At 73.1% G+C, this 22,334-nt stretch overlaps 3 protein-coding genes across 8 annotated transcripts; all 3 read right to left on the minus strand.

Moving 5' to 3' along the window:
- On the minus strand, positions 1-2,094 carry FAM174C (family with sequence similarity 174 member C). Its single transcript, XM_062184927.1, has 3 exons — positions 1,810-2,094; positions 509-625; positions 1-275 (listed from the first exon to the last, which is right to left on the minus strand). Coding segments are annotated over exons 1-3 (402 nt in total). The 5' UTR covers position 2,094; the 3' UTR covers positions 1-274.
- Positions 2,095-2,791: 697 nt separating this feature from the next.
- On the minus strand, positions 2,792-6,852 carry CIRBP (cold inducible RNA binding protein). Of its 3 annotated transcripts, XR_009865233.1 has the most exons (9): positions 6,774-6,852; positions 6,250-6,358; positions 5,173-5,279; positions 4,956-5,094; positions 4,794-4,875; positions 4,654-4,724; positions 3,647-4,380; positions 3,045-3,187; positions 2,792-2,878 (listed from the first exon to the last, which is right to left on the minus strand). XR_009865233.1 is itself a non-coding variant. In XM_062184926.1 (7 exons), the coding sequence occupies exons 2-7, from the start codon at positions 6,350-6,352 to the stop codon at positions 4,367-4,369; spliced, it is 516 nt and encodes a 171-aa protein (XP_062040910.1). In that variant the 5' UTR covers positions 6,353-6,358; positions 6,774-6,852; the 3' UTR covers positions 3,203-4,366. The 3 variants fall into 3 exon arrangements, 1 of the variants encoding a protein (XP_062040910.1); XR_009865234.1 differs by lacking the exon at positions 3,647-4,380; XM_062184926.1 differs by lacking the exons at positions 2,792-2,878; positions 3,045-3,187 and having other exon boundaries at positions 3,203-4,380.
- Positions 6,853-13,543: 6,691 nt separating this feature from the next.
- On the minus strand, positions 13,544-21,541 carry MIDN (midnolin). 4 transcript variants are annotated; one of them, XM_062184916.1, is made up of 9 exons: positions 21,478-21,541; positions 19,623-20,257; positions 18,576-18,663; positions 18,392-18,454; positions 16,553-16,678; positions 16,161-16,457; positions 15,908-16,064; positions 15,564-15,818; positions 13,544-15,159 (listed from the first exon to the last, which is right to left on the minus strand). In XM_062184916.1, the coding sequence occupies exons 2-9, from the start codon at positions 19,853-19,855 to the stop codon at positions 14,885-14,887; spliced, it is 1,494 nt and encodes a 497-aa protein (XP_062040900.1). In that variant the 5' UTR covers positions 19,856-20,257; positions 21,478-21,541; the 3' UTR covers positions 13,544-14,884. The 4 variants fall into 4 exon arrangements, with proteins under 4 accessions (XP_062040900.1, XP_062040899.1, XP_062040902.1 ...); XM_062184915.1 differs by having other exon boundaries at positions 13,545-15,159; positions 15,908-16,067; XM_062184918.1 differs by lacking the exon at positions 16,553-16,678 and having other exon boundaries at positions 13,546-15,159.
- Between the last annotated feature and the right edge of the window lie 793 nt (positions 21,542-22,334).

Consider the following 22,334-nt stretch of genomic DNA (forward strand, 5'->3'; position numbering starts at 1 on the left):
CCACTGTGTGTTTATTGTCCCTCAGTCCACCTGCCCAGCGGGCCTCGGCTGCCGGCTGCCGGGTCATCACAGAGCCCCCTGGCGTCCGCACAGGCTGCAGCCGTGTCCGAGGGGTGTGCGTGGGGCAGAGGTGGCTCCGCCGGATGCGTGGGTCCCGATGGGAGATCTGAGAGTGGATGCTCCGTGTGGCCAGCGCCACGCCAGCAGGGGTGCAGGTGGGGCCAACGCTGGCTGGATGCTGTCTCTCGTCCTCCGCCCACAGCCGCGCCTCGCATCTGGAAGGTGGTGGGGAGTGGGTGCGAGGTAGAGAGGGCCCCCTCCCCACCCAGCCTGGGCAGGGGGGTTTCCGAGGGCCCTTGGGGACTGTTCCCCAGGGGACCCCGCGGCCACACCCTCGCCCCGTCCATCCTCTCCCCCCGGCCCGAGAGGCCCCCGCGGCTTCCTCCCATCACAGCCGGACAGCTCCCCGCGCGCTGCCCGGCCCCAGAGGAAGCAGAGCGCTCCGCACCATCGGGGGCTCCTCGTGTCCAGCATGGTCTCCTCATCACTGTCCAGCGAGGCTACCTCGGGGGAGTCCTCGGTGTTGGCCAGGAGCCCGTACCTCCTCTGCTGCGGCTTCTTCAGCCTGCACGGGGTCCAGACTTGCTGAGTGGCAGTGCCCAGCCCGCCCCCAGGGCCCCGGTCACATGGCAGGACCGGCGCCCAAGGCAGACAGGAGGGGACACAAACCAAGCTGCCCACCCTCTGCAATAAGACCCCACCGCACAGGGCCGAGGTGGAAAGATGTCGTGGGGCGGGGTGGGGCGGGGTGGGGCGGGCCAGGCCCAGCCCCCAGCCCTGACCCCAGCCCCAACCCCTCTCCCCAGCCCTGACCCTAGCCCCAACCCCTGACCCCAGCCCCAACCCCTCTCCCCAGCCCCCAGCCCCGACCCCAGCCCCGACCCCTGACCCCAGCCCCAACCCCCGTCCCCAGCCCCCAGCCCTGACCCCAGCCCCAACCCCGACCCCAGCCCCAACCCCTCTCCCCAGCCCCAACCCCTGACCCCCAGCCCCAACCCCTCTCCCCAGCCCCCAGCCCTGACCCCAGCCCCGACCCCAGCCCCAACCCCCGTCCCCAGCCCCAAACCCCCGTCCCCAGGCCCCAGCCCTGACCCCAGCCCCAATCCCTGACCCCAGCCCCAACCCCCGTCCCCAGCCCCCAGCCCCCGACCCCAGCCCCAACCCCCGGCCCCAGCCCCAACCCCCGGCCCCAGCCCCAACCCCCGTCCCCAGCCCCCAGCCCTGACCCCACGGCGCCCCCTTTTGCAGGTGAAGCCAGAGGCGGCTGCCCCCGAGGCCGGCCCCGGGGCAGGCACCCAGGGGAGACAGGGGCCGAGGCGCTGCGCCCTTGGCAAGCAAAGCGACTTCTCCGCTCTCCGGGAGGGAACGGTGCGGGGTGCGGCGGGCGCAGCTCTACCACGGACGCGAGGGCGGGAGGGGGCGATAGCCGGGACAGGGTCCCGCACTCCCCGGCCTCGGCGACTCCCGCGCTGCAAGGCTGCGGCCACGCCCCACCCGGGGGCGGGGCCCGCTGCCAATCAGGTGAGGAGGGGGGCGCGCGCACAGGCCTCAGCAGGCGTGCCTGCAGGCCGCGCCCACCCGGGGCGGAGCCCGCTGCCAATCAGGTGACCAGGGGGGCGCGCGCGTATTGGCCGCAGCAGGCGTGTCTGCGGGCCACGCCCACCCGGGGCGGAGCCCGCTGCCTATCAGGTGACGAGGGGGGCGCGCGCGCATTGGCCGCAGCGGGGCGGCGGCGTGCGCCTGACGCACCTGATAGCCCGGATGAGGAAGTAGAGCGCAGCCAGGCCGCCGAGGCCCACGATCACGTAGAAGGAGCGCTGCAGCGGGGAGCCCGGCGCGCCCGCCGGCCACACGCGCGTGCTGTTGTGCGGAGCGTCCGGCTGGCTCCCGTTCGTCACGGCGGGCGGAGGCGTCAGCCTGGCTTGCGCAGAGCGCGGGGGCGAGGGCGTGGCCGCCGCGGCCCCGAGCGGCAGCGCCGACAGCAGGAGCGCCGGCAGCAGCAGCGGCAGCGGCAGCCGCACGCGCGGTCCCATGGCCCGGCGGAAGCGGCCGCGCGGCCCCGCCGCTGTCACTCAGGCGCGCGGGGGCGGTGCCAGCCAATGGCCGCCGGGGGCGGGGCCCAGCCCGGAAGCGCTGTCGGAGGCGGGGCCCGGAGTAGGCGGGGCCCGCCCGGGTGGACGCGTGGACGCACACAGAGCCGCGGGCGGGGCCGGCCCCCACCCCTGCCTTTCCCCCGCGTCTGGGCCTGGCCCCAGGAGTCCGTCCTTTCGCCCCCGCTGCCGGCCACGTGCCCCCACCCCGTGATGGCAGGCCCGACCCCCGCCGCCCCCCCCCCCAGGGCACAGGGGTCTCGGGGTGCGGGCGGACTGAACCGGATCAAGGACACCCAGGGCCTGGGCCCAGCCGGCTGCTCACTAACCGACCGCTGCTGGCCGCGGGCTTTGGGACCAGCGGAGGGTCCAGCAGCCAGGCCTGTGCACTCCTTGGGCTGGGAGGCAGTCGGCCCGCGGCAAGTTCGAGTCCCGGCCTGCGGCCTGTGCAGCCCCGCTGCGACCCTGACCACCACCTCTGGGCAGCGAGGGCCCCCAGCGCGCGCAGTCGCAAGTGGACAGCAAGGGCCGACGGACACCTGCTGCCGCCCCCCCCTTCAGCGGAGGTCAGGGGCTTCTCCCTGCACGGGCTCCAGCCCCCCCCACCCGGCCGCACCCCCAAACAGACTCGGCTTCCTGGGTGCACACGAGCGCCTTTATTCAAATCCGACTGCACGGGGGCCACGGGCGCTGGGGGCCCCGCGCGGAGCCCGCAGGGGAAGCCGCTCCTGCAACAGAGGGAGAGACCGTGAGGCCGGCGCGGGAGGCCCACCGCCCAGCCCTGGGGGGCCTCCCCCTGCCCCCGTCGCCCAATGCCCAGCCCCGGGAGGCCTCCCCCTGCCCCTGTCGCCCACCACCCAGCCCCGGGAGGCCTCCCCGGCCCGTGTCACCCACCTAGAAGCGCTCGGCGGCTCCAGCCTGGCGTCAGGCGCCTGTGTCTCGGCTCCAGGTCGGGTCCCGGTGGGACATCGGCTCGTGGGGTCCTGGTAACCGCTCACTGTGCCCGCTCCCCGCGCCCCGGCGGGGTCCCCTTCAACCTGCCAAGCACAGGACCGTGACCCCCGGCCCCAATCCGCAGCGGCCCGGCCCACCACCGCCCACGGCTCCCACAGGGTCGAGCCTGGACCGGGCCTGGGAGGGCGTGGCCAGGGCCAGCGCCGCCCACTGGGCCGGGGCTGCTGAGACTGGTGTGGGCGCTAGAACTCGAGTGGTGTCCACAGGCCTGAGAGCTCGGCCCAGCCTGGAAGACCCTCAGTCCACGAACAAAGACCCGAGAGCCAGGTTCGGGTCTCCAACGCTCTTCCGGGTCACCGCGTCCCGGCCGCCGCCCTGGCTGCTAGCGGGGGAGGGGGAGGGCGACAGCCGGGCCAGACTCCATGCTGGCTTCATTTAAAAAATTGAAAAAAAGAAAAAAAGAAAAAAAGGAAAAGGCAAAGCGATAACCAGCCACAGGAAGCCCCCGGGGCGCTGCTTCAGGGGGCTTGGCGAACGGTTACCTAGAGCTACAGGGCCGGGTCCACGGGAGCCAGCCAGGGCGCGCGGCTCCGTCCTCCAGGCTGCGGCGTCCGTGGGCTGGCGGAGGGCGCGCCGGCAGAGCCCCTGCGGGCACCCAAGGTCGCCAGGATGCCACTGGGCCGGCCCTGCCCCGGGCGCGGCCACTCCGCAGGCCCTGCCCTGGCCCGCCCCGCTCTGGCCCCGCGCGCAATCAGAGGGAGCAACGGAGGTGGTGTCACACGGGCTTTAATCGGCTCGTGAGCCAGGGGAACCGCGTACAAGTTCACGGCCGCCGCAGGCCAGCGCCGGGCGCGCACAGGGGCCGCAGCACAGTCTTCAGAGCCCCACGGGGGCCGCCCCGCGTGGCGTCCACCACGCCACACTCCACGGGGCTGGGAAAGCCGCAGCCAGCTGGCCTCAGAGTGGACGCCGCGTTCCAAAGGAGCAGAGGGCCGTACAAAATCCCAAAAACAAAAACCAAAAAGCAAAACTCGAGGAAGCGAGAACCGGAAACCCACACAACCCCGGCTGTTTCTGGAGGAAAAAAACCGGCCACGGCCCAGGGCGGCCAGCAAAGCCGCGGCCCCGCAGAGCCGGTCCGGGGCCAGCGGAGCCGACGCGGCCGCCGCGGTGCGCACAGGAGGTGCATGCGCCACACAGGACGGCTGGGCGGGGCTCCCGCAATCCTCCACAGCCACGGGCGGGACGTCTTGAGCAGGACTTTACTCGTGGGCAGCTGAGGACAAGAAGCAGGCAGAGTGAAGGCCCCCACGTGGCAGATGCAGCGGCCACGCCCACGGCCACGCCCGGGGCCACCCCCGGCCGGTGCACCAGGCACAGGCACCGCGGACAGCTCCCTCGCTGGCCGCGGCGCTAGGCTCTGGGTTCCCTGGCAGCCGAGGCCCCAGAGGACGGCCTGGTGACCGGGCCGAGGCCACGGCCTGGCCCCCTGCAGGCCCCGAGGTCACCGAGCCCTGGCCTCAGCCCCGCGGCCCCGAGTGGCACCCACCGTAGCTGTCGTAGCCGTCTCTGTAGGAGCCGCCCGAGCTCCGGTCCCCGTAGCCGCCGCCCTGGCTCCGGCTGCAGAAGGACATGGCAGTCAGGCGCCGGCCAGGCCGCGCCCCCGGCCCCCGCCCCCCGCTCGCTCACCTGCTGTAGTAGTCCCTCGAGCCTCCGTAGCCCCCGCTCCGGGACTCGAACCGGCTGCCCCCGTAGCCGCGGTCCCCGCCTCCTGCACACACAGGCCGCCCGTGAGCCCGGCGCCCGCAGCCCCCGGCCCAAGTCCAGCCGCCGCCCCGCCCCCGCACTCACCTCTGGACGACCCGCGGCCGCGCGCCCGGCCCCCGCGGAAGAAGCCCCGGCCCCCGGCGGGGCCTCCTCGGTACCCTCGGGAGCGGCCGTCCGCCGCCTTGCCGGCCTGGTCCACGCGGATCTGCCGCCCGTCCACGGACTGGGGACGGAGGCCGCAGGGTCAGCGCGCAGGGTCAGCCCGCGGGGCTGCCCGCCGCCGCCGCCGCCCGCGCCGCACCTTGCCGTTCATGGCCATCATGGCGTCCTTGGCGTCGTCGATGTTCTCGAAGGTGACGAAGCCGAAGCCCCGCGAGCGCTGCGTCTCCCGGTCTTTCACGACCACCACTGCGCTCGTGGGAGAAGCCGGCGGTCAGCACCCCCCGGCCATCGCCCCGCTGTCAGCGACCCCCACCCCGCCATCGCCACGCTGTCAGCGCCCCCCGGCCATCGCCCCGCTGTCAGCGCCCCCCGGCCATCGCCCAGCTGTCAGCGCCCCCCGGCCATCGCCCAGCTGTCGGCGCCCCCCGGCCATCGCCCCGCTGTCAGCGCCCCCCGGCCATCGCCCCGCTGTCGGCGCCCCCCGGCCATCGCCCCGCTGTCGGCGCCCCCCGGCCATCGCCCCGCTGTCAGCGACCCCCACCCCGCCATCGCCCCGCTGTCAGCGCCCCCCCGGCCATCACCCCGCTGTCGGCGCCCCCCCGGCCATCGCCCCCGGCCATCGCCCCCCCCCGCCAGCGCCCCCCACCCCGGCCAACGCCCCGCTGTCAGCGCCCCCCGGCCATCGCCCCGCTGTCGGCGCCCCCCCGGCCATCGCCCCGCTGTCGGCGCCCCCCGGCCAGCGCCCCCGGCCAGCGCCCCCCACCCCGGCCATCGCCCCGCTGTCGGCGCCCCCCGGCCATCGCCCCCCCCGCCAGCGCCCCCCACCCCGGCCAACGCCCCCCCGCCAGCGCCCCCCACCCCGGCCAACGCCCCGCTGTCAGCGCCCCCCGGCCATCGCCCCGCTGTCGGCGCCCCCCCGGCCATCGCCCCGCTGTCGGCGCCCCCCGGCCAGCGCCCCCGGCCAGCGCCCCCCACCCCGGCCATCGCCCCGCTGTCGGCGCCCCCCGGCCATCGCCCCCCCGCCAGCGCCCCCCCCGCCAGCGCCCCGCTGTCGGCGCCCCCCGGCCATCGCCCCCCCCCCGCCATCGCCCCCCCCGCCAGCGCCCCCCACCCCGGCCATCGCCCCCCCGCCAGCGCCCCCCCCGCCAGCGCCCCGCTGTCAGCGCCCCCCGGCCATCGCCCCGCTGTCGGCGCCCCCCCGCCGGGCCCGCCTCACCTTCCGCGATCTGCCCGTACTTGGAGAACACCTGCTCCAGGGACCGCTCGTTGGTGTCGAAGCTCAGGCCGCCCACGAACAGCTTGCCCTCGTCCGACGCCATGGCGGCCTGCGCGGACAGCGGCGAGCCCTCAGGGGCCGACCCCCGCCCGCCCCGGCCGCGCCCACCACAGCCCCCAGCGAACCGGGGTCACCGGGCCCACAGCGGACAGCGGCCGCGCACGCCCCCCGCCGCCGCGCATGCGCCCCACGCGCGGGCTGCGCCGTCCATCCGGGCACCGGGCGCTCCCGCCATTTCGCCGGGCGCAGCCTCCAGCTCGCGGCCGCCATTTTGCGGCCGGGGTCGCGGGCCTGCTCGGGGGGGGACGCCCTGCGACCACCGCCCGGCCCCGTCACCCCCGACGCCCCAGGCCGCCGGCCCGGGCGGGCTCTACCCGGGACCGCCCAGGCCCCGCCCCCTCCAGGGGGCGTGTCCGCGCTGCCCCGCCTCGGGCTCCTCCCAGCAGCGCCGCTAGGACCCTCACCACGGAGCCGGGCAAGTCCCTGACGCAGACGGAAAATCGGAACGCGGCAACGGCCCGAGCCTCCTAACGTGCGAGTGAAGGGGGGGCGCCCGCGAGCCCGGACCTATATACTCCGCTGCCAGGCCCCGCCCCCTGATGCCGCCCCCTGCGCTGTGCGGACCAATCCGAGACCGCAGAGGTGGTGGCCGTGCCGCATATTCATGAGCTGGGGGGCTGGGCCTACGGCGGTTCCGCCTCCTGCCGCGCGCTGGCGCCGCGCGTGCCGATTGGTCGCCACGTTTCCCAGTCCGCAGTCCCCCGCCCACGTGCGCGGAGGCGTGGCCGGCGCGCGGCGGGGCGGGGCTGACCCACTTCCGCGACCCCGCCCCCTGGCCTGCGGCGGCGAACAAAGAGGCCTCTCGGGACTGGCTCCGGAGACCTTTGACCTCTCAGGGACGCTCGCAGGCCGCTGGAGCCCCAACCCTGCAGTGTTCCACCCATCTAGCCCACGCACGCCCCAGCCTTAGCTGACCGCCGAGCGACAGACACCCCCAGGGACCCCAGAGCCCCCCTTATACCAGCTCGGACACAGCCCACGCAGCCACATTCCGTATTTGGCAGCCACACAGTTCTCCCTGCTACCCTACACTTTGGTATCCCCCGACTTCAACGTGAGCCTACGCCTACCTCCCACCCAAACTGACTCCGCCCTCGCCAGGTGTGTCACTCACCTGGCCGGACGCGGCAGGGGACACCCACAGCCCACCCTCGGCGCGGCCAGGTCCCCCAGGGCCCACCTCCGCGTGCTCAGGCTGCACCCCTGGCCACGAAGACCCTGAGCGCGTGAGCCGGAGGGGCGAGCGCTCATTCCGCTCATCCTGGGAACAGACTCGCTCCCACCCTGCCGTGGGTCGAGCCGACCCAGCAAGGGACGTGGGCGGCCAGGTGGCCAGCAGGGACCCTTCCCCAGGGAGCAGCTGCCTGAGTCATCGCCGCCCCCCCCCCCCAACTCCGTCAGCAGCAGCTGCTGCGTCAGCCACTCACGCAGGGCGGTCATTAAACGGAGCAGCTTTCCCGCAGCGCCCACCCCTGGAGCCCTGGCCCCAGGTGGACACGCCCAGCCCAGGAGCCACCAGGCCCCTTCCTGTCTGCTCCCGCAGCAGGGTCAGGGCAGGGGGCCGCCTGCCCCAGAGAGGCCCCCGCGGGGGTCCCGCCCCGCGAGCCGCCGTACTGGTTCGCGAAGTGCCCCGCGTTCATTCATGGATTTAGCCTGCACGCCTGGTCTTTTACTACGAGCCGGCTCCCGGTCCTGGGCTGCACGGGGCTCACGGCCGCCCCGCGTCCCCACAGACCCCTGCCCTCCGTGCACCGCCCCTGGCGCGGTGTGCACCTGCGCTCGCGGTGCGACCACGACCCTCAGGCCGCGGGAGGCGATCTCGGGGGAGCCCCTGCAGTCCTAGGGACCCCCGCCAGGAGCGCGCTGTCGGGCGCGGACACGAGAGGGCGCTGCGGGCCCGCACTGGAGCCCCGGTCCCGGCCTTGTTGAAGTCCGGACCCCGGGCTCCGGGCACCCTCCTCTCAGCCCAGTGTGGGACGGGCGGGAAGGGGAGGGGGTCGTTCTGTCGCCCCCCAGCCCCCCGGCGGCCGGTGAGCGAGGACACAGCCCACGTCGCGGCTCCGAGTGCCCCCTCGCTGCCCACAGTGCGCCCCCGCGCCATTGCTCCAGCGATGGCGGAGGAGGGGGCTCAAAATAGCCAGGCCGGGCGGGGGCGAGGCTGCTATTCCGAGCCAGCCGCGCGGGACGCGGCAGTTTCTGGTCTCCGCGTTCCGCCGCCGTCTGCCCTGGGCCCCGTCGGCTCATTCACAAATCCGCCCCCCGCCCCGGGCGGCCCACCTCCAGTACCAACCCCTCCCCCCGCAGTGCTGTCGCCTAGGAGACGGGGGCGGGGACGCTCGCTCCCGCGCCCCCACTCCGCCCTCCCCGCGGGGCCGGGTCTGCCGGACGCCGGGCCCTCCCCCGACCCCGGCTAATAACCGGGCGGGAGGCGGTAATGAGCGTCTGGGCCCAGGACAGGCGTGGCCGAGGATAAAAGGCGCGTGGGGGGTGGGGCCCCGGGGCCGCGTAATTACCGCCCCCTCCCGGCCAGGCGGGGTCTGGCCCGTGCACCTGGCGGCCGCCCGGCGGGGGCGCCGAAGTGGCACAGCCCTGGCCGGGGCTCCAGCACGCCCAGCTGGCCCAAGCCCGCGGGGCCCAGAGCCAGGGTGGGGGATGCGGAGCCGGCGCGTGCGTGGTGCCAGGTGTGGCTCACATGTGTCCTTGTGGGTAGAGCCGGAGCCGCGAGGGGCCTTGGTGACTGGACACACAGCGGGCGCCCACGGGCCTGGACGCGTCGCTGTGCAGGCGACCTCGGAGTGGAGCGTGTCCATTCTGGGACCCAGGGGGCTCTGGTGCAGATGTGGGAGGTGGCAGGGGAGAGGAGGCTGGCGTGCATGCGTGACCAGGGTGGGCCGTGTCTGGTGGCGTGACTCATGTCCCTGGGGTGGGCACGCGTGCTGTGTGCAGCAGCCGCCTGGGCCTCCCGAGGTTAGGGAGCTGGGAGGAGGAGTTGAACCCGCCCCGCCCCTCCCCTGTGCACCTGCAGCCAGCCAGTGGGGTCCAGGTTCCCCCAGGGGTTCCTGTTCCGAGGAGGGGCTTGGGGTCTCTATTCAGGCGGGGTGGGGGGGACACCGGGGGACACCCAGCTGGGTTCCAAGCTCCGGGTGACTCAGCCCCTCCCCGCAGGCCTGAGTCACGGCCCAAGAATGTGGAGGCCGTGGAGGCCCCATCTGCTGGGGCGCAGCCTGGGCCACTGCAGTAGCTCAAAGGGGAAGCCTGGGCACACGTGCACACCCACGGCTGCCGGCAGCCCCTGTGCTGGGGCCTCGGAGCCCGCGCCTGGCCCTGGGCACATGCTTGTCCTGCCTGGGCTCCACATAGGCAGGTGCTGGCACACGCCCCTGAAACACGCACAGGCATGCACTGGTGCCCACGAGAACCCTGAAGCTGGCCGAGTGGCTCCCTGTGCTGGGGCTGGGAGACAGGCTAGGCCGCCCCAGGTGCCAGGGCCCCTGTGAGTGAGGGGCACACGGCGTCCTCTGCCCAGGGCTGGGGGTGTTTCCCAGGCAGCACGGTGAGTGGGGGGGATGAGAGGAGGGGCGCAGGGACAAGCCGAGACACCCATGGCCCCTGCACGTCCCCGGGGGACCCCAGACAGCTGCTCAGAGCCCTGCAGGGCCAGCAACTGTCAGGAGGCACACAGCTGGTCCCACCCAGGCACACAGCAGAGCCTCCTGGGGTTGGTGGCACCGGGCAAGCCTGTGTCTTCCCTGTGGGCCTCTCCTTTGGTGATGTGACCGTTGGCACAGACCGGCCCTGTATTTGCAGCCTCGACAAAATGGCTTTGGCCCATGAACCCCACAGCCCCCCCAAACCTGTCCCCAGCCCAGGGCAGCCAGGGGGACAGTGACGGCGGCTGGGGTTCTGCTCATCCCACCCCGGAGCGAGTGCGAGCAGGTCCTGGGTGTGGGGAGCATGGGACGAGCTGCAGCCAGCTGCCTCCCACTGCTGGCAGGGGGGCCCGCCTCCCACCCCGCACCCGTGGGGGCCGCCTTGCCCACATTCCAAAGCTGCTGGGGTTCCCTCCGGCCCCTTGGGGCCTGCTCACTGACCTCTGACCCCGGCCCGAGCCCACTCCCTCCCTTGCCTGCACCGGGGCAGCAGCTGGCTCCAGGGAGGGGCTGCCAGGCCGCCAGGCCGGGGGAGGAGGCTGGAATGCGCGCTGGGGGTGAGGGAGGGGGCGGAAGTGGGGAGAGGGGCAGGGAGGAGGGGCTGGTAGGACAGACATGGGAATGGACAAAAATAGAAGAGGTGGAGACAGAAATAGAGGAAGGAAGAGAAGAAACGCAGGAGAGAGAGGAAGAGGGAGCCAGACGGAGGGAGGAGGCCGCGGCCAGCTGCCCAGCCGGGAGCCCCGCTAGGCAGTGGCTCACCTGTCCTGGGTGACCCCCAAAGGCCACCAGCTCTGTACCTCCCTGGGCTGGGCGGCCCGTGGGTGGGGCTGGGCGGGGCCCCAACGCCCTTGGCCACAGGGTGGTGGCGTCCCCGGCCTGCAGCTCCGGAACGCCCATTCCCATGGCGCCGGGACGAGAGGGTGGGGTGGCACCGGGCCCGTGGGGGCGGCTGTGCCCCGGGGAAGGCGCTCAGCCCCATCTCCCGCATGGCTGCTGGCCCAGGGCCTGGCTCTCCCCCACGCTGCCCGGCCGTCCGAGGCCACCTGCCGGCCCCAGCTCCCCAAGTGCCCCTTTGGCCGCCCCCAGGGGACTCCGCCAGAAAGGCAGTGACCCCCAGCGACCTCCTGCCCGCCCACGGCTGCCTCATTACCCAGAGGCACGGCCCACCTGTGAGGTCACCCCCGAGGCCAGGGCTCCCCCCTGCCTCAGCAGCCACGCCGGTCACGCGGCCGGCCTCTTCCCTGGTCTCGCGTCGGCTCTCTTCCTGGACAGCTAGAGGCTAGCCCTGGATGGCTCACATCCTGCCCACCGGGAAAGGCACACCCACCCTGCTCGCTCCGGCGGATCCCGTGGGCAGAGGGCCGGGGGCAGGCTGCTGACCAGCCTCTCGCCAGTGCTCAGGCGGGCACTCGAGGCCCGCCCGGCCCCTGCGACCACCTCCCTGGGAGCCGGACGCGGCCGCAGGGCACGACGCCCGCCTCCACTCCGTCGCCTGCCCCCACCAGGGTCCTGTCCAGCCGCCTCCCGGGCGTCAGGGCCTCTGACCGCGGGGTCAGCGGGACGGCCCTGGCTTCCCGCGACCGCGGGCCCCGTGCCTTTGCACGCGCCGTGCTCCCCGCCTGCAGCACCCACCCCCTCGCCCCCCAACTCGGCACAACCTCTGCCCCACGGCCCCTCCACCACGCCGCTCCTGGGGGCGTGGGAGCTGCAAGGGGGCGAGCCGGGGTCGGGCTCGGGGACCCCGGAGCAGGGGTGGCAACGAAACGGAGGGGTGCACGCGAGCGAGACCGTGCTGGGGGGGTCCACGTGCGGCGCCCCCAGGAACGCCCCCTCTTCCGTCCAGGCCCGGCTGCAGCCGTCAGCGTCGCCCGCCCCCAATTTGCCGGCGCGCGGGAGAGAGGCGGGGCGGCGGCGCCTCTCCCCTCGCGCGTGCGCACTGAACACACTCGCGCTGAAGTCCCGCCTCCAGGCGGCCACCCCGCGCTTTGACTGGTGCGTGCCTGTAACCGAACGGGGCGGCCACCAATGAGGCGCCGCCGACGTGGGCGAGGCCTGGGCCCCAGGCCGCGCGGACGGGGGCAGGCGGGGCTCCCGCCCCGCGGTGACGTCAGCCTTCCTTCGCAGTGCGTTGCCTAGGGAACCGCGTTTCCATCCCAGAGCGTTTCCGGGGGCCACCCCCTCCCATTCATTTTTTTCCTCACTGCGGGGAGGGAGTCTTGCCAGGCCGACCCCGCCCCCTGGGAACCCTGCGCCTCAGTTTACCTGTCTGGCAGTGCCGTCGCCTCATCCCCGGCCTCTGCGCCCCTCCACCGGCCGAGCCCCGGCGCCCAGGGCCACCAGGGCATGGGGGCCCCCTTTTCCGCCCCCTGGTAGAGTTGCGTTCCTCGGACCCCTGCCCCCGCGGCGCGGCCTGGACGCCGGCTTTCCCGTGGCGGTGGGGGGTGGCGGCCGCACTCGGAGGGGTGGGCTCCCGGACAGCAGGGGGCCTGCGCGCTCCCAGCCCTCCAGGGCGCAAACAGCCCCAGTGACTCAGCCTCCTTCCTGGTCCCCCTCCCAGCCCCGGGGAGGCGGTGACCCGGGTCACGCAGGCCTGACCGCCCCCGAGAGGCCTGGGCAGTGGGGATCCACCTGATCCCGGCCACCTCCGGGGACACAGGCGCCCGGGGAGAGGCCTGGAGGGCTCAGCCTCACAGGCATCCCGCGTGGGCGTGGCGTGACTTAGGGGTGACAGGGTGCGAGGGGCCGCCCCGGCCCGCCCACCTCCCCCTTGTGGTTTCTGAGGCCGGGGCCCCCAGGGGCGGCCCGCCCAGCATCCACCTGGGGTCTTCCGGGGTGGTCCTGCCCGCCGGGGCCCGCAGCCCGCAGCCCGCATACGGACCCCGGGCCCAGCCGGGCTGAGCGCTGCGGGCTGGGTCACTTCCCAGGCAGAGCAGGGCCCGGCTGGGAGGGGGTGTTCCTGGATAGGGCATGGCCGGGGCAAAGGGCCGTGGGTTAGATCCCTGCTGGTCAGGGCTGGAATGCAAGGCTGGGGCGTGGCCACAGAGGGCAGGAGAGGTCACCGAGCCCGGAGGAGGCCTGGCCTCAGCCCCGGGCACTGGGCCGCGGTGACCTCAGCCCTGGTTCCTGGGGGCTTCGGTCAGGGCACCCCCCCCCAGCAATGGCACAGCCCCAGGCTGGCCTGTGAGGAGACTTCCCCCACCCCCACCCGCGGCTGAGAACCCAGACCCACGGGTGTCCCAGGCCCCACCCAGGGCACGCAGCGAGCAGCCAGGCCAGGCCCTTGCCCCACACCCTGGAGGACTTCCGGCCTTGGGTACCAGGAAGTGGCCGGGCCCTCCCTCCTCCACCCCTGTAGCTTCCTACTCAGCCCCCAGGCCGGGGAGGGGGTGGGGGCCGTCTGGGGGCCTCCTCCCCCACACCAGGGGACCAGGCTGCAGATCTGGTTTTATTCCTGGAGACCCTAGTGCGTGGTCTTCACACAGCAAGCTCCCAGCGTGACCCCCCCGGGGGGGGGACCCCTCAAGCAGATTTACAAATCGTTATAAAACAACACAACACACGTTTAAATAGGTATCCAAGACAGTTCTTCAAAAAACAAACCCGCCCCTGCTTTTTTTTCTTCCTTTTTTTTTTTTTTGGAAAAAAAACACAAAAACAAAACAAAACAAACCAACCCCTCCATCTGCACTGTCTGCGACCCTCCCTGCCCACCCACCCCCCCCACGAGTTTACAGAGCTACAGTTAACACATTAAGTTCACATCCTCAGAAACCATGGAGACACGCGGTGGGGGGTGAGGGCTAGGGTCACCTACAAAGGGGCCTGGAGGACAGGGGGTGGGCAGGACCCGAACATCCCATCATCATTAACAAATAAAAGTGAATGGGAAAAAAAAACCCACAGAGAAACCCACCCCCATGGAAGCAGCCCCAATGGGGGGGTCTATCCCTCTGCCCCAGGGGCCAACGACCCCTCCCCCCAGGGCATGGGCACCGGAATGGGGAGGGTCCAAGTCAGACCAGCAGCGGACCCCCCCCTCAGGGGGCTAATGCTACAGTGTCGCCAGGGCTTTCACAGCTCCCATCCGCTCCAGGGAGGCCCCCAGACCACAGTCCCACATCCCTCAGGCTGGGCCGGGAGGGGGCGGGGGGGGGGCTCCTCCAACCCCCCCCAGCCATTTCTCTCCCACGTTTGCCAGATTCCCAACCTCCATTGGCTCAGTCAGAAAGCTAATAGTCTATAAATACCCAAGCTCAGCCAGGCCGGGGACACAGGTGGAGGCAGCGGGTGGGCACCAGGGACCCCCGCAGCCCTGGAGGCCGGCAGGGGCGGGCCGAGGTCTGTTCCCGGCAGGGAAGGGTCCCTGACCCTGGCCCAACCCAAGGCAGCCCCCTGAAACAGCTTCGTTTTTCTAAAGAAAAAGGGAAAATGGAAAAAGAAACCGAAGAGAGAAAAAAAAAAAAAATGTGGCAGAACACAGTTCCCCTGGTTGGCTCCTGGGTCGACAGGTGGGTGGGTGGAGGCCGGAAGTCCGCGGTGGGGGCGGGAAGGGTCCCCCCCCTCTCTGTAAAGTGCATAATGAGGCATCTACATTTTTGACTTAAAACCTGAATAGGGTGGGGGGAGGCGGAGGGCGTGGGGGGAGGAAGGCAGAGCGGAAGGGGGTGGGGGCGGCTTCCTCATCTCAGCCATCTGGAAAGACTGCTACATATTTGGAGCTGGGGAGGGGGGGCGGGGAGGGACCCGCTGGGCGAGGGAGGAAGGGGCGGGCACTGTGGGAGCGCAGGGGGCAGGAGGCCAAGGCCACGGGGACGGTGAGGACTGGACAGAGAGAGGCTGCTCCTGGGGAGGGGGTGCCGGCCCTAGGCCACCACGAACTCGGACTTGATGTCAGGGTTGACTTCCGGCTTCCACACGGAGTCCTCGAAGTCCAGGCCCAGGCCGGCGGCCTCGCCGGGGCTGCCGCCGCCGCCACCGCCCCCGCCGCCGCTGCTGGCCTTGCGGCTGGGCGGCCAGTGGTAGGGGCCGCGGGCGTCCCGCCGGGCCTTCCTGCGCATGCGCCGCTGCTGCAACAGCACCTGCAGGCGCTCCACCTTGCAGCGCGTGGCGCGGTTCTCCGTCTGCCGCAGCCGGTCCCCTGCGAGCACAGCGCCAGGTGACCCCGAGCCCGGGGCACCCCGGCCCCCCGCCTGGCCCCAGGGTGGCTTCCGTGACCCGGGGGTGTTTGCCAACCCCAGCACGGGCGGGAGCAGGGCCCGCCGCCCCCCCCAGGACGCGAGCCCCGCCCCTGTGGCCGGGCCTGACTTGGTCATTCACAGAGTCCCCGAATGCCATCTGGAGATGGGGGGGGAGGAAGTGGGGCTGCGGCCCCCCGGGAGCAGACAAGGCCACTTTGTGCCCCAGCACACACGGCTCCTTCTCTCGGGCCCGCAGCACGCGGGGAGGGGTGCCGCAGCTGCCAGCCCCCAGGCGGGTCAGCTGTTCCCGTGCCCACCGCTCACAGAGGGGCCTTGAGGGGAACGGGGGTGGGGGGGGACTCACCGGGGGGCTTGCACATGCGGATCTGGCTCTGGCCCTGCAGTAGGGAGGCTGGGGGCACCGAGGTAGTCTTGGGGGCGAGGTCGGGGCTGGGCGAGGTGGGTGCGCACTGGGCGTGGCAGCGCAGCTGGCTCAGGGACGGCGGCATGCCCTGGTACTGCCGCGTGGCGCTCAGCAGGTCATTGAGGATCTGCAGGATGGTGCCGATGTCCCGCCGCGGCCGCCCGCTGCTGTCCTGGCAGTTCGGGTGCAGTGTGCCTGCGGGCGGGAGGGGCCGTGAGGTCCAGCGAGGGCGCGGGGCCGTGGGATGGCGGGGGGGGGGGGTCCCCCTGGGGCGCACCACCTACCAGAGAAGGTCCCTGAGAAGACCCCCGGGGCGTGGTTCACGAAGCTCTCGATGACGGCTCCGGGGGTGCGGGCACGGGCGGCAGAGCTGCCCCCCGGGGTGGACGACGTGCTGGCACCAGGGCTGGCGCTGCTGTTGGCGGCGGGGGAGCAGTCCACCTGCTGACGGGAACACGGGGGTGCGCACGCAGTGAGCCGGGGCCACGGGAGAGGCGAGTGTGGACACCCCCGGGGCCCAGGAGCGCCCAGACTCACCTCAGGGCAGGTGGCGGAGGCTGCGTGGGATCGGAAGGAGCCAGCTGTGACAGGCGTGGGGGAAGGGCTGGCGGGCACTGGGGGGACTCGGGCGGCGCCGGACACGGGCCGGCAGGGAGAAGCCACGGGGGTCGCGATGCTAGGGTCTCCTCGGGCGGCAGCAGCTGCAGCGGCCAACACATGGCGGTGCTGCAGTGGCGTGTGCTGGGCGGCCAACTGCAGCTGGACAAACATCATGTGGTCGCCCACTCTCAGCGCCAGGGTCAACGGCGAGCGGCCCGACAGGAAGTCGCTGACCTGCAGAGGACCAGCGCAGGACCATGAGCCAGGGGCCTCCGCCCGCAGCGCCCCCAGCCCGGCCCAGCCCGGCCCCCCCCCCCGCGCTGTGTGACCTGGGGCCTCTCGCCGCCCCTCTCTGGGCTCTGGGGTCCCTGTCGGTGCCACGGATGCTTAAATAAAATGAATCTGTATTTCCGGAAACCTCCGCCAGCCCGGCCCGGCCCAGGCGCTGCTGGGGGCTGTGGGGGACAGAGGCGGTCAGACAGGGCCCCGGCCCGCCCTGTCCCACTTGGGTCTCTCGAAGCTGAGGCTGGGGCCCGAGGGGGCGGGGCCCAGCTGGTGGTCACCACCCTCCGATGGGAACCCTCACTGGACACCTCTCTCCTGTCCCCGAAGACGGCAGGGGGAGGGGGCAACCCCAGGCGCCCAGCCTGGCCAGCGAGTGGGTGGAATTCCTGGATAAATTCTTCCTTCCTAACCTTTGCTTTCTGAAGATAAATATTTATCTGTCCCGGGCGGGGCAGGGGCCCAGGAGCGGCCAGAAGGGGGCCCTGACCAGACCCCTTGGGCGGGTGTCCCCCAGGGTCTCAACACCCCAACAGCTGTCCAGCCTGCCTCCCCGCCAGCTGAGACCTGTGTTGTCCCGTCCACACAGGGCACCCATTCTGGGGCCTGGCCAGCGCCTCGTCCTCTCCAGAGGCCGGGGGGGGGGGGGAGGTTTCTGAGAAGTGACATAGGCCGATGACTCACAGCCGGCCGCCTCCCCGAACACTGGCAGGGGCTGGCGTAACCTTCCCTGCCTGCAGCCGGGGGGGGGGGGGGGGTCGGCGGAGTGGGCAGGATGCAGCCCCCCCAGGCCCAGTCTGCACTGCACTGCCCCCTGGACCGCAGACACCTCCTGCAGGAAGGGCCCAGGGTCGCTTCCTGGGAGCAGCTGGGGTCCCCCCTTCCGCCACCCTACAACTTCCTCCCAGGGGAGGGCAATGGGCGTGTGCGACTCAGTGCCAGGCAGGGAAGCAACCCGGGGAGCCCAGCCCAGCACCCCCTCCCTCCTGACGCAGGCTGAGAACCAAACAGGCCCCTGCCCCCACGCCCACCCACCCTGGGTCAGGGCGCTCTGTCCACACTTGCCCAGGAAGTCACCCGTGGCCCCCACCTCAGCTGCGGGGACCCCCTAGCTCTGCCCCCATCTGGCTGCGGGCCCTGCCCGCCAGACCACCCAGCTGCAGCCCCACGGCCCCCTCCTCCCCCGCGGGGCTTGGCCGGGGCAGGACGCTACACGCCAGGAAGGGGCGAAGGCCTTGGGGCGGCAGCGAGAATGGAGGGCCGCTGCCGAGGCGGCTCAGCCGGCTCCCCCCGCCCGTGTCACCCTCCTGGGAGGTGGCCCAGCCGCCGCGGCCCAGAGAATGAGGAAGGGAGAATAAAGGCGACAGCAAAACCGGGAACCCGAGCCGGGGCCAGCCCAGGGCCTCTGCCGGCTGCTTACTGAACAGTTCCCTAACATCCTGTCTGGGTGCCCCCGCCCCTCCCCCGCCAGGGCGGAGAACAAAGACCAGAGAGAGGAGGAGGGGATACTGACCCACCCCCCTCCCAGAGGGAGCACCCGCACCAGCCCTAACCCCCCACAGCAAAAATTTCGAAAAGGAGAAACTGGCTCGCAGAGGCCACAGCACTGGGTGTGTGGGTGTGTGGGTGTGTGTGTGTGTGTGCAGGCCCCGGGTGTGAGCGTGGGCCAAGGTCACCCCCGCCCATGGCTGCCACCATGGGAGAGAGCGCCCTCAAGGTCAGGTGGCTGGGGGCGGGTAGGGCTGGGTGACCGGGCCCAGCTGGCCTCCAGCACACAGGCCCCAGGGAACTCCAACCCACACTCTCCAAATGGCCCCGGGGCCCGGGACGGCGGCATGCCCCCTCCCCCCCCCCCCGCAGGTGAGGGAGGGGCAGTGCGGTCTTACCTGGGTCTCCGTCAGACTCTCCAAGGCTTGTACAACAGACTGCTCGGGCCTGGAGGCCTGGGACTACAAAGAGAGGAAGAGGTGTGTGAGGTGGGTGCTGGGGCCCGGCGCTGCCCTGGCGGGGGAGGGGGCCCCGCGGGGTGCGGGCTGGGCCGCCTGGCAGGGGCGGCTCCGGAGCCATTACCATGAGACCCGCTTCCACGGTGGGCACCAGCGTCAGCTTACTGCCATCCCCCACGCCGAACTCCCGCAGCTTCCCCGAACTGAGCCGGCTGGGGGGGGAGGAAGGAAGAGGATGAGACTGGGGGGGGGAGGGCCGCGGGGACGCGGAAGCGCGGGCCGCGGCGGGGGTCCGGGAAGTCGCTCCCACCCACTCGCGGCTCCAGAGCCCAGGGCGTGCGGGACGCCCGCTTGGGAGCCCCCATTCTCGGGGGTCACACCCCTCTTCCCCCCGGAACCTTAACTCTGAGACTCAGGGATCCTCCGCTCGCCTGGGGGAGGCTCCGCCTCGGCCCTGGAGCCCCAGGGCCCACCGCCGTCCAACCACAGTCCCCGGCTCCCCACATCCAGGCCTGGGCGCGCCTCCGTGGCCGCCACCGGCTGGGCTCCCCCTCCTCCCTGGCGCAGGCCGCAGCTACCACCGCGCAGACAAAGGAGCCCCTCCCCCGCGCCCCTCCCCCACGGGGCCCCTCCGCTGGGGATGGACACTGCGTGTCCCCGGAGGCCCGCGGGGGGAGGGCTGCCCGGCCCGGAGGCGATTTAAATACCGGGGGGGAGGGGAGGCTGCGGGGAACGCGGAGAGGCGAGAACAAAGCAGGGCAAGGGACACGAGGGGGGGCGCCAGACGCGGAGGGGGCTGCGGAGCAGATGCGGAAGCGGCACGGGTGCAGGCAGAGGAGGGGGCGGCGGCGGCCCTGCCAGCCCCCTCCCCCCCCCGCGGCCGCCGCCGCTCACAGACCCCCCGCGCCACGCTGGGATTTCCTGCGTTCCCACGAGGGGGCCCCGCTGGAGCCCGGCCCCGGGCGCCTCGCCGCCGCCGCCTTTGTGCGGCGACCCCGGGCGGGGGAGGGGGCCGAGGCAGGCAAGGCCGAGCAGAGGGCGCCCGAGAGCGCGCGGCGCGCCCCCGCCCCCCGTCTGGCCGCCCCCTGCCTCCGCGCGCGCGGCGCGCTCTTTGTTCGCGCCCGGGGGCCGCGGCCCGAGGGGGCGGGGGCGCGCCGCGCGCGGTACCTACGTGTCCCGGTGCAGCAGCGCCAGGCGCTCCTTGGGCACTTTGAGGCGCTGGGACAGCCGCTTGCGCAGCCCCTCCACCGTCTCGTCGGGCGGAACCGACAGGTCGTAGCGGGTGCCCGTCGTGCTGTGGATGGCCAGGCTCATGGGCGCCGCCTCGGCCGCCGGGCCCAGCTCACAGGCACCGCCGGGGGCCCCTCGCCGGCAGCTCCGGGCGCCGCCGGGCTGAGGCTCCATCCCCGGCGCGCGCTGGGGGGCTGGGCTCCGCGGGGCGCCGCCAATCCTCGCCGCGCCGCCGGCGTCGGGTCCGGGAATCCGCCGAGCCGCGATGCTCCGGGTGCTGGGGGCGGCGCGGGTCTCCCCTGAGGACGTCCCGGCGGCGTAAGGAGAGCCAAAAAAAAAAAAATCCGACTGGCGCTCGGGGGTCGCGGCGGCTCCTGGGTGCACCTTCCGGGGTGGGGGCTGTGCTCGCGGCTTCTCTACCGGGGGAAGCGCGCTGACCCGGGCGCGGCGCGGGGGAGGGTCTCGGAGGAGGGGGCCCACTCGGCCAGCCGCGTTCCGTGCCGTCCGCCGCTCGGGTCGCGCGTCCCCTCCCTTAGCAACAGCCGCCGCCGTCGCCGCCGCCGCCGCTCGGAGGATCTGGGGGTGAAAGTAACAAGAAAAAAAAGTTATAATGTATCAACGTTCCAAGGGGCGGAGCCGCCGCCCCCTCCCATTCACTACTTACTCCGCCGGCCCCGCGCCGGCCAATCAGCGCGCGCGGAACGCCCCGTCGGCCGCGCAGCCCGGCCAATCAACGCCGCCGCGGCACCGCCCCACGTGGCAGCGAGGCCCGCCCCTGTCCCCGCCCCCGGCGCCCGGGCGACCAAGGGGAGCGCGGCGGGGGCGGGGCTGGCGCCGCGCCGCGCCCGCCCCCGCTGCCCCCGCCCGCGTCGGGAACCATTCATAAGAGCCTGGCGCCCTCAACAAAGGGCGGTCGGGCCCGGAGGGGCGCGGGACCCCGGCCCCGGGTCGAGCCGCACCCCCCACGCGCCCCCGGGAGCGCGGCGAGGGCGTGGGGAGGGGGCGCGGGGCCCCGTCCCCGGCGCCGGGAGAAGCAGGAAGTCGTGGGACCTCCCCGCCTCGTTCGTCCGGGAAGCACCCGCGAGCGGAAGCGGGAACGCGAACCCCAAGCCTCGTGGCCGGGGTCCCCAAACGAAGCGGCTCGAGGGGCGCTGGCCCGGCTCGCCCCCACCCGCGCCGTGGGTGGGCGTGGAGGTCGGGGCGGCGCGGAGGGCGGGGCCCCTGCCCCTCGGTGACGTGGCCGCCGGGAGCCCCTCCCGAGCCGGTGCCACCTCCCTCCCGCCCGTCCCCCGGGCCGGGCCCGGTTCCCGGGACGCGCCCGCCCGAGCCGTGACGTGACGCGGCGTCCCCGGCTGCGCCCGCGCGCACGGCTCGTGGCCGCGGTGAGTCAGCAGCACCGGCGCGCCCTCTGCCGGCCCGGCGCGGAAGCGTCGCCCGGAATCCCGGGGGAGGGGGCGCAGTGCTGTCCCCCGGCCGGGAAGCAGGGTAATAAGACTGCGAGCGTGGGGGAGCACCCTCTCAGGGCGCGAGACTCCGCGTCGCAGCTTAGGGTCGCACAGACGGGGAAACTGAGGTTCAAGGTCACTGCCGGGGGGGGGGGAGCGGGGCGGGGGCTGCGGTCCCGCCGGGGCGGTGCTGACTGCGCGGAGCCCCTCCCACCCCACACCTCCGGGGGCTTCCTCAGGTCGGAGGCACCCAGAAACCTGCCTACCCCGGCGGAGAACAAAGGAAGTGGAGCACCTTGGACAGGCTGGAGCGGGGGCCCTCCTCGGCGCCTGGTCCCGCCCCCCACTCACCCGGCCCGGAGGGTCCTGGGTCCCCGCGGTCCTGGGGGCTTCGCGTACGGGAAGCTGCGCGCGGTGGCCGGGCCGGTCTGGGGCCGGGCGGGCGGCCCCCGCGCCTTTATCCGCGCCGCCTTCCCTCGGGGTGGAGTCGTGGCGGGCAAGGGGCGGGGGGCCGGGCGGGCGCTGACGCAGCCGGCCCCCGCCCCTGCCTGCCGGCCAGGGACCCGAGGCGCCGTCGGGCCGGGTCACCGGGGCTCCTAACTTTGCCCAGGGGATGGGCACCACAGGCGTGCCGCCGGGCCGGAGACTCCAACGCGCCCCGAAACTGGGACTTGGGTTTTTGCAGCCGGGCTCCGGCCCTGTCCCCCCTTCCTGTCCCCGCAGGCCCGCCGTCCAGAACAGGCCGCGGGGGTGCGGGTGCCTGGGCCAGCGCCTGGCTTCCCGCATCCCTTACCGGTGACCTCACAGGGCACCCAGGGGCCGGCTGCCAAGCGCCAAGCCGTCTCTGGCCTTAGAAGCGAACACGGCTCCCCGGGCCTGTGTCTCCGGTGCCTGGTGAGGCAGCAGACCCCCCGGCAGTCCCGGCTCTGGGACGCGGACCCGCGTGGGGGCCGCTCCCGGGCCACAAACTCATGCACACGTGGCCCTGCCCCGCCTCCAGGGTGGACAGCCACCCAGTTTGGGCGTTACTCCCAGGAACTGCCCGGGAGGGAGGCGGGGGCTGTCTTGCCCCTCTGTGGGGCTCTGGGCCACGACCTGCTGTCCACTTATCTGCTGTCTCTTTTTATCTGGCCTGGCCACCCCGCCCCCACCCTGGAGCCCCTCCCAGGTCCCCTGCCTGTGAGACGGGGTGGGGGCAGAGGACGTGC

Source organism: Lepus europaeus, unplaced genomic scaffold (genome assembly GCF_033115175.1).
Source record: "Lepus europaeus isolate LE1 unplaced genomic scaffold, mLepTim1.pri SCAFFOLD_105, whole genome shotgun sequence".
Classification (NCBI taxonomy): Eukaryota; Metazoa; Chordata; class Mammalia; order Lagomorpha; family Leporidae; genus Lepus; species Lepus europaeus.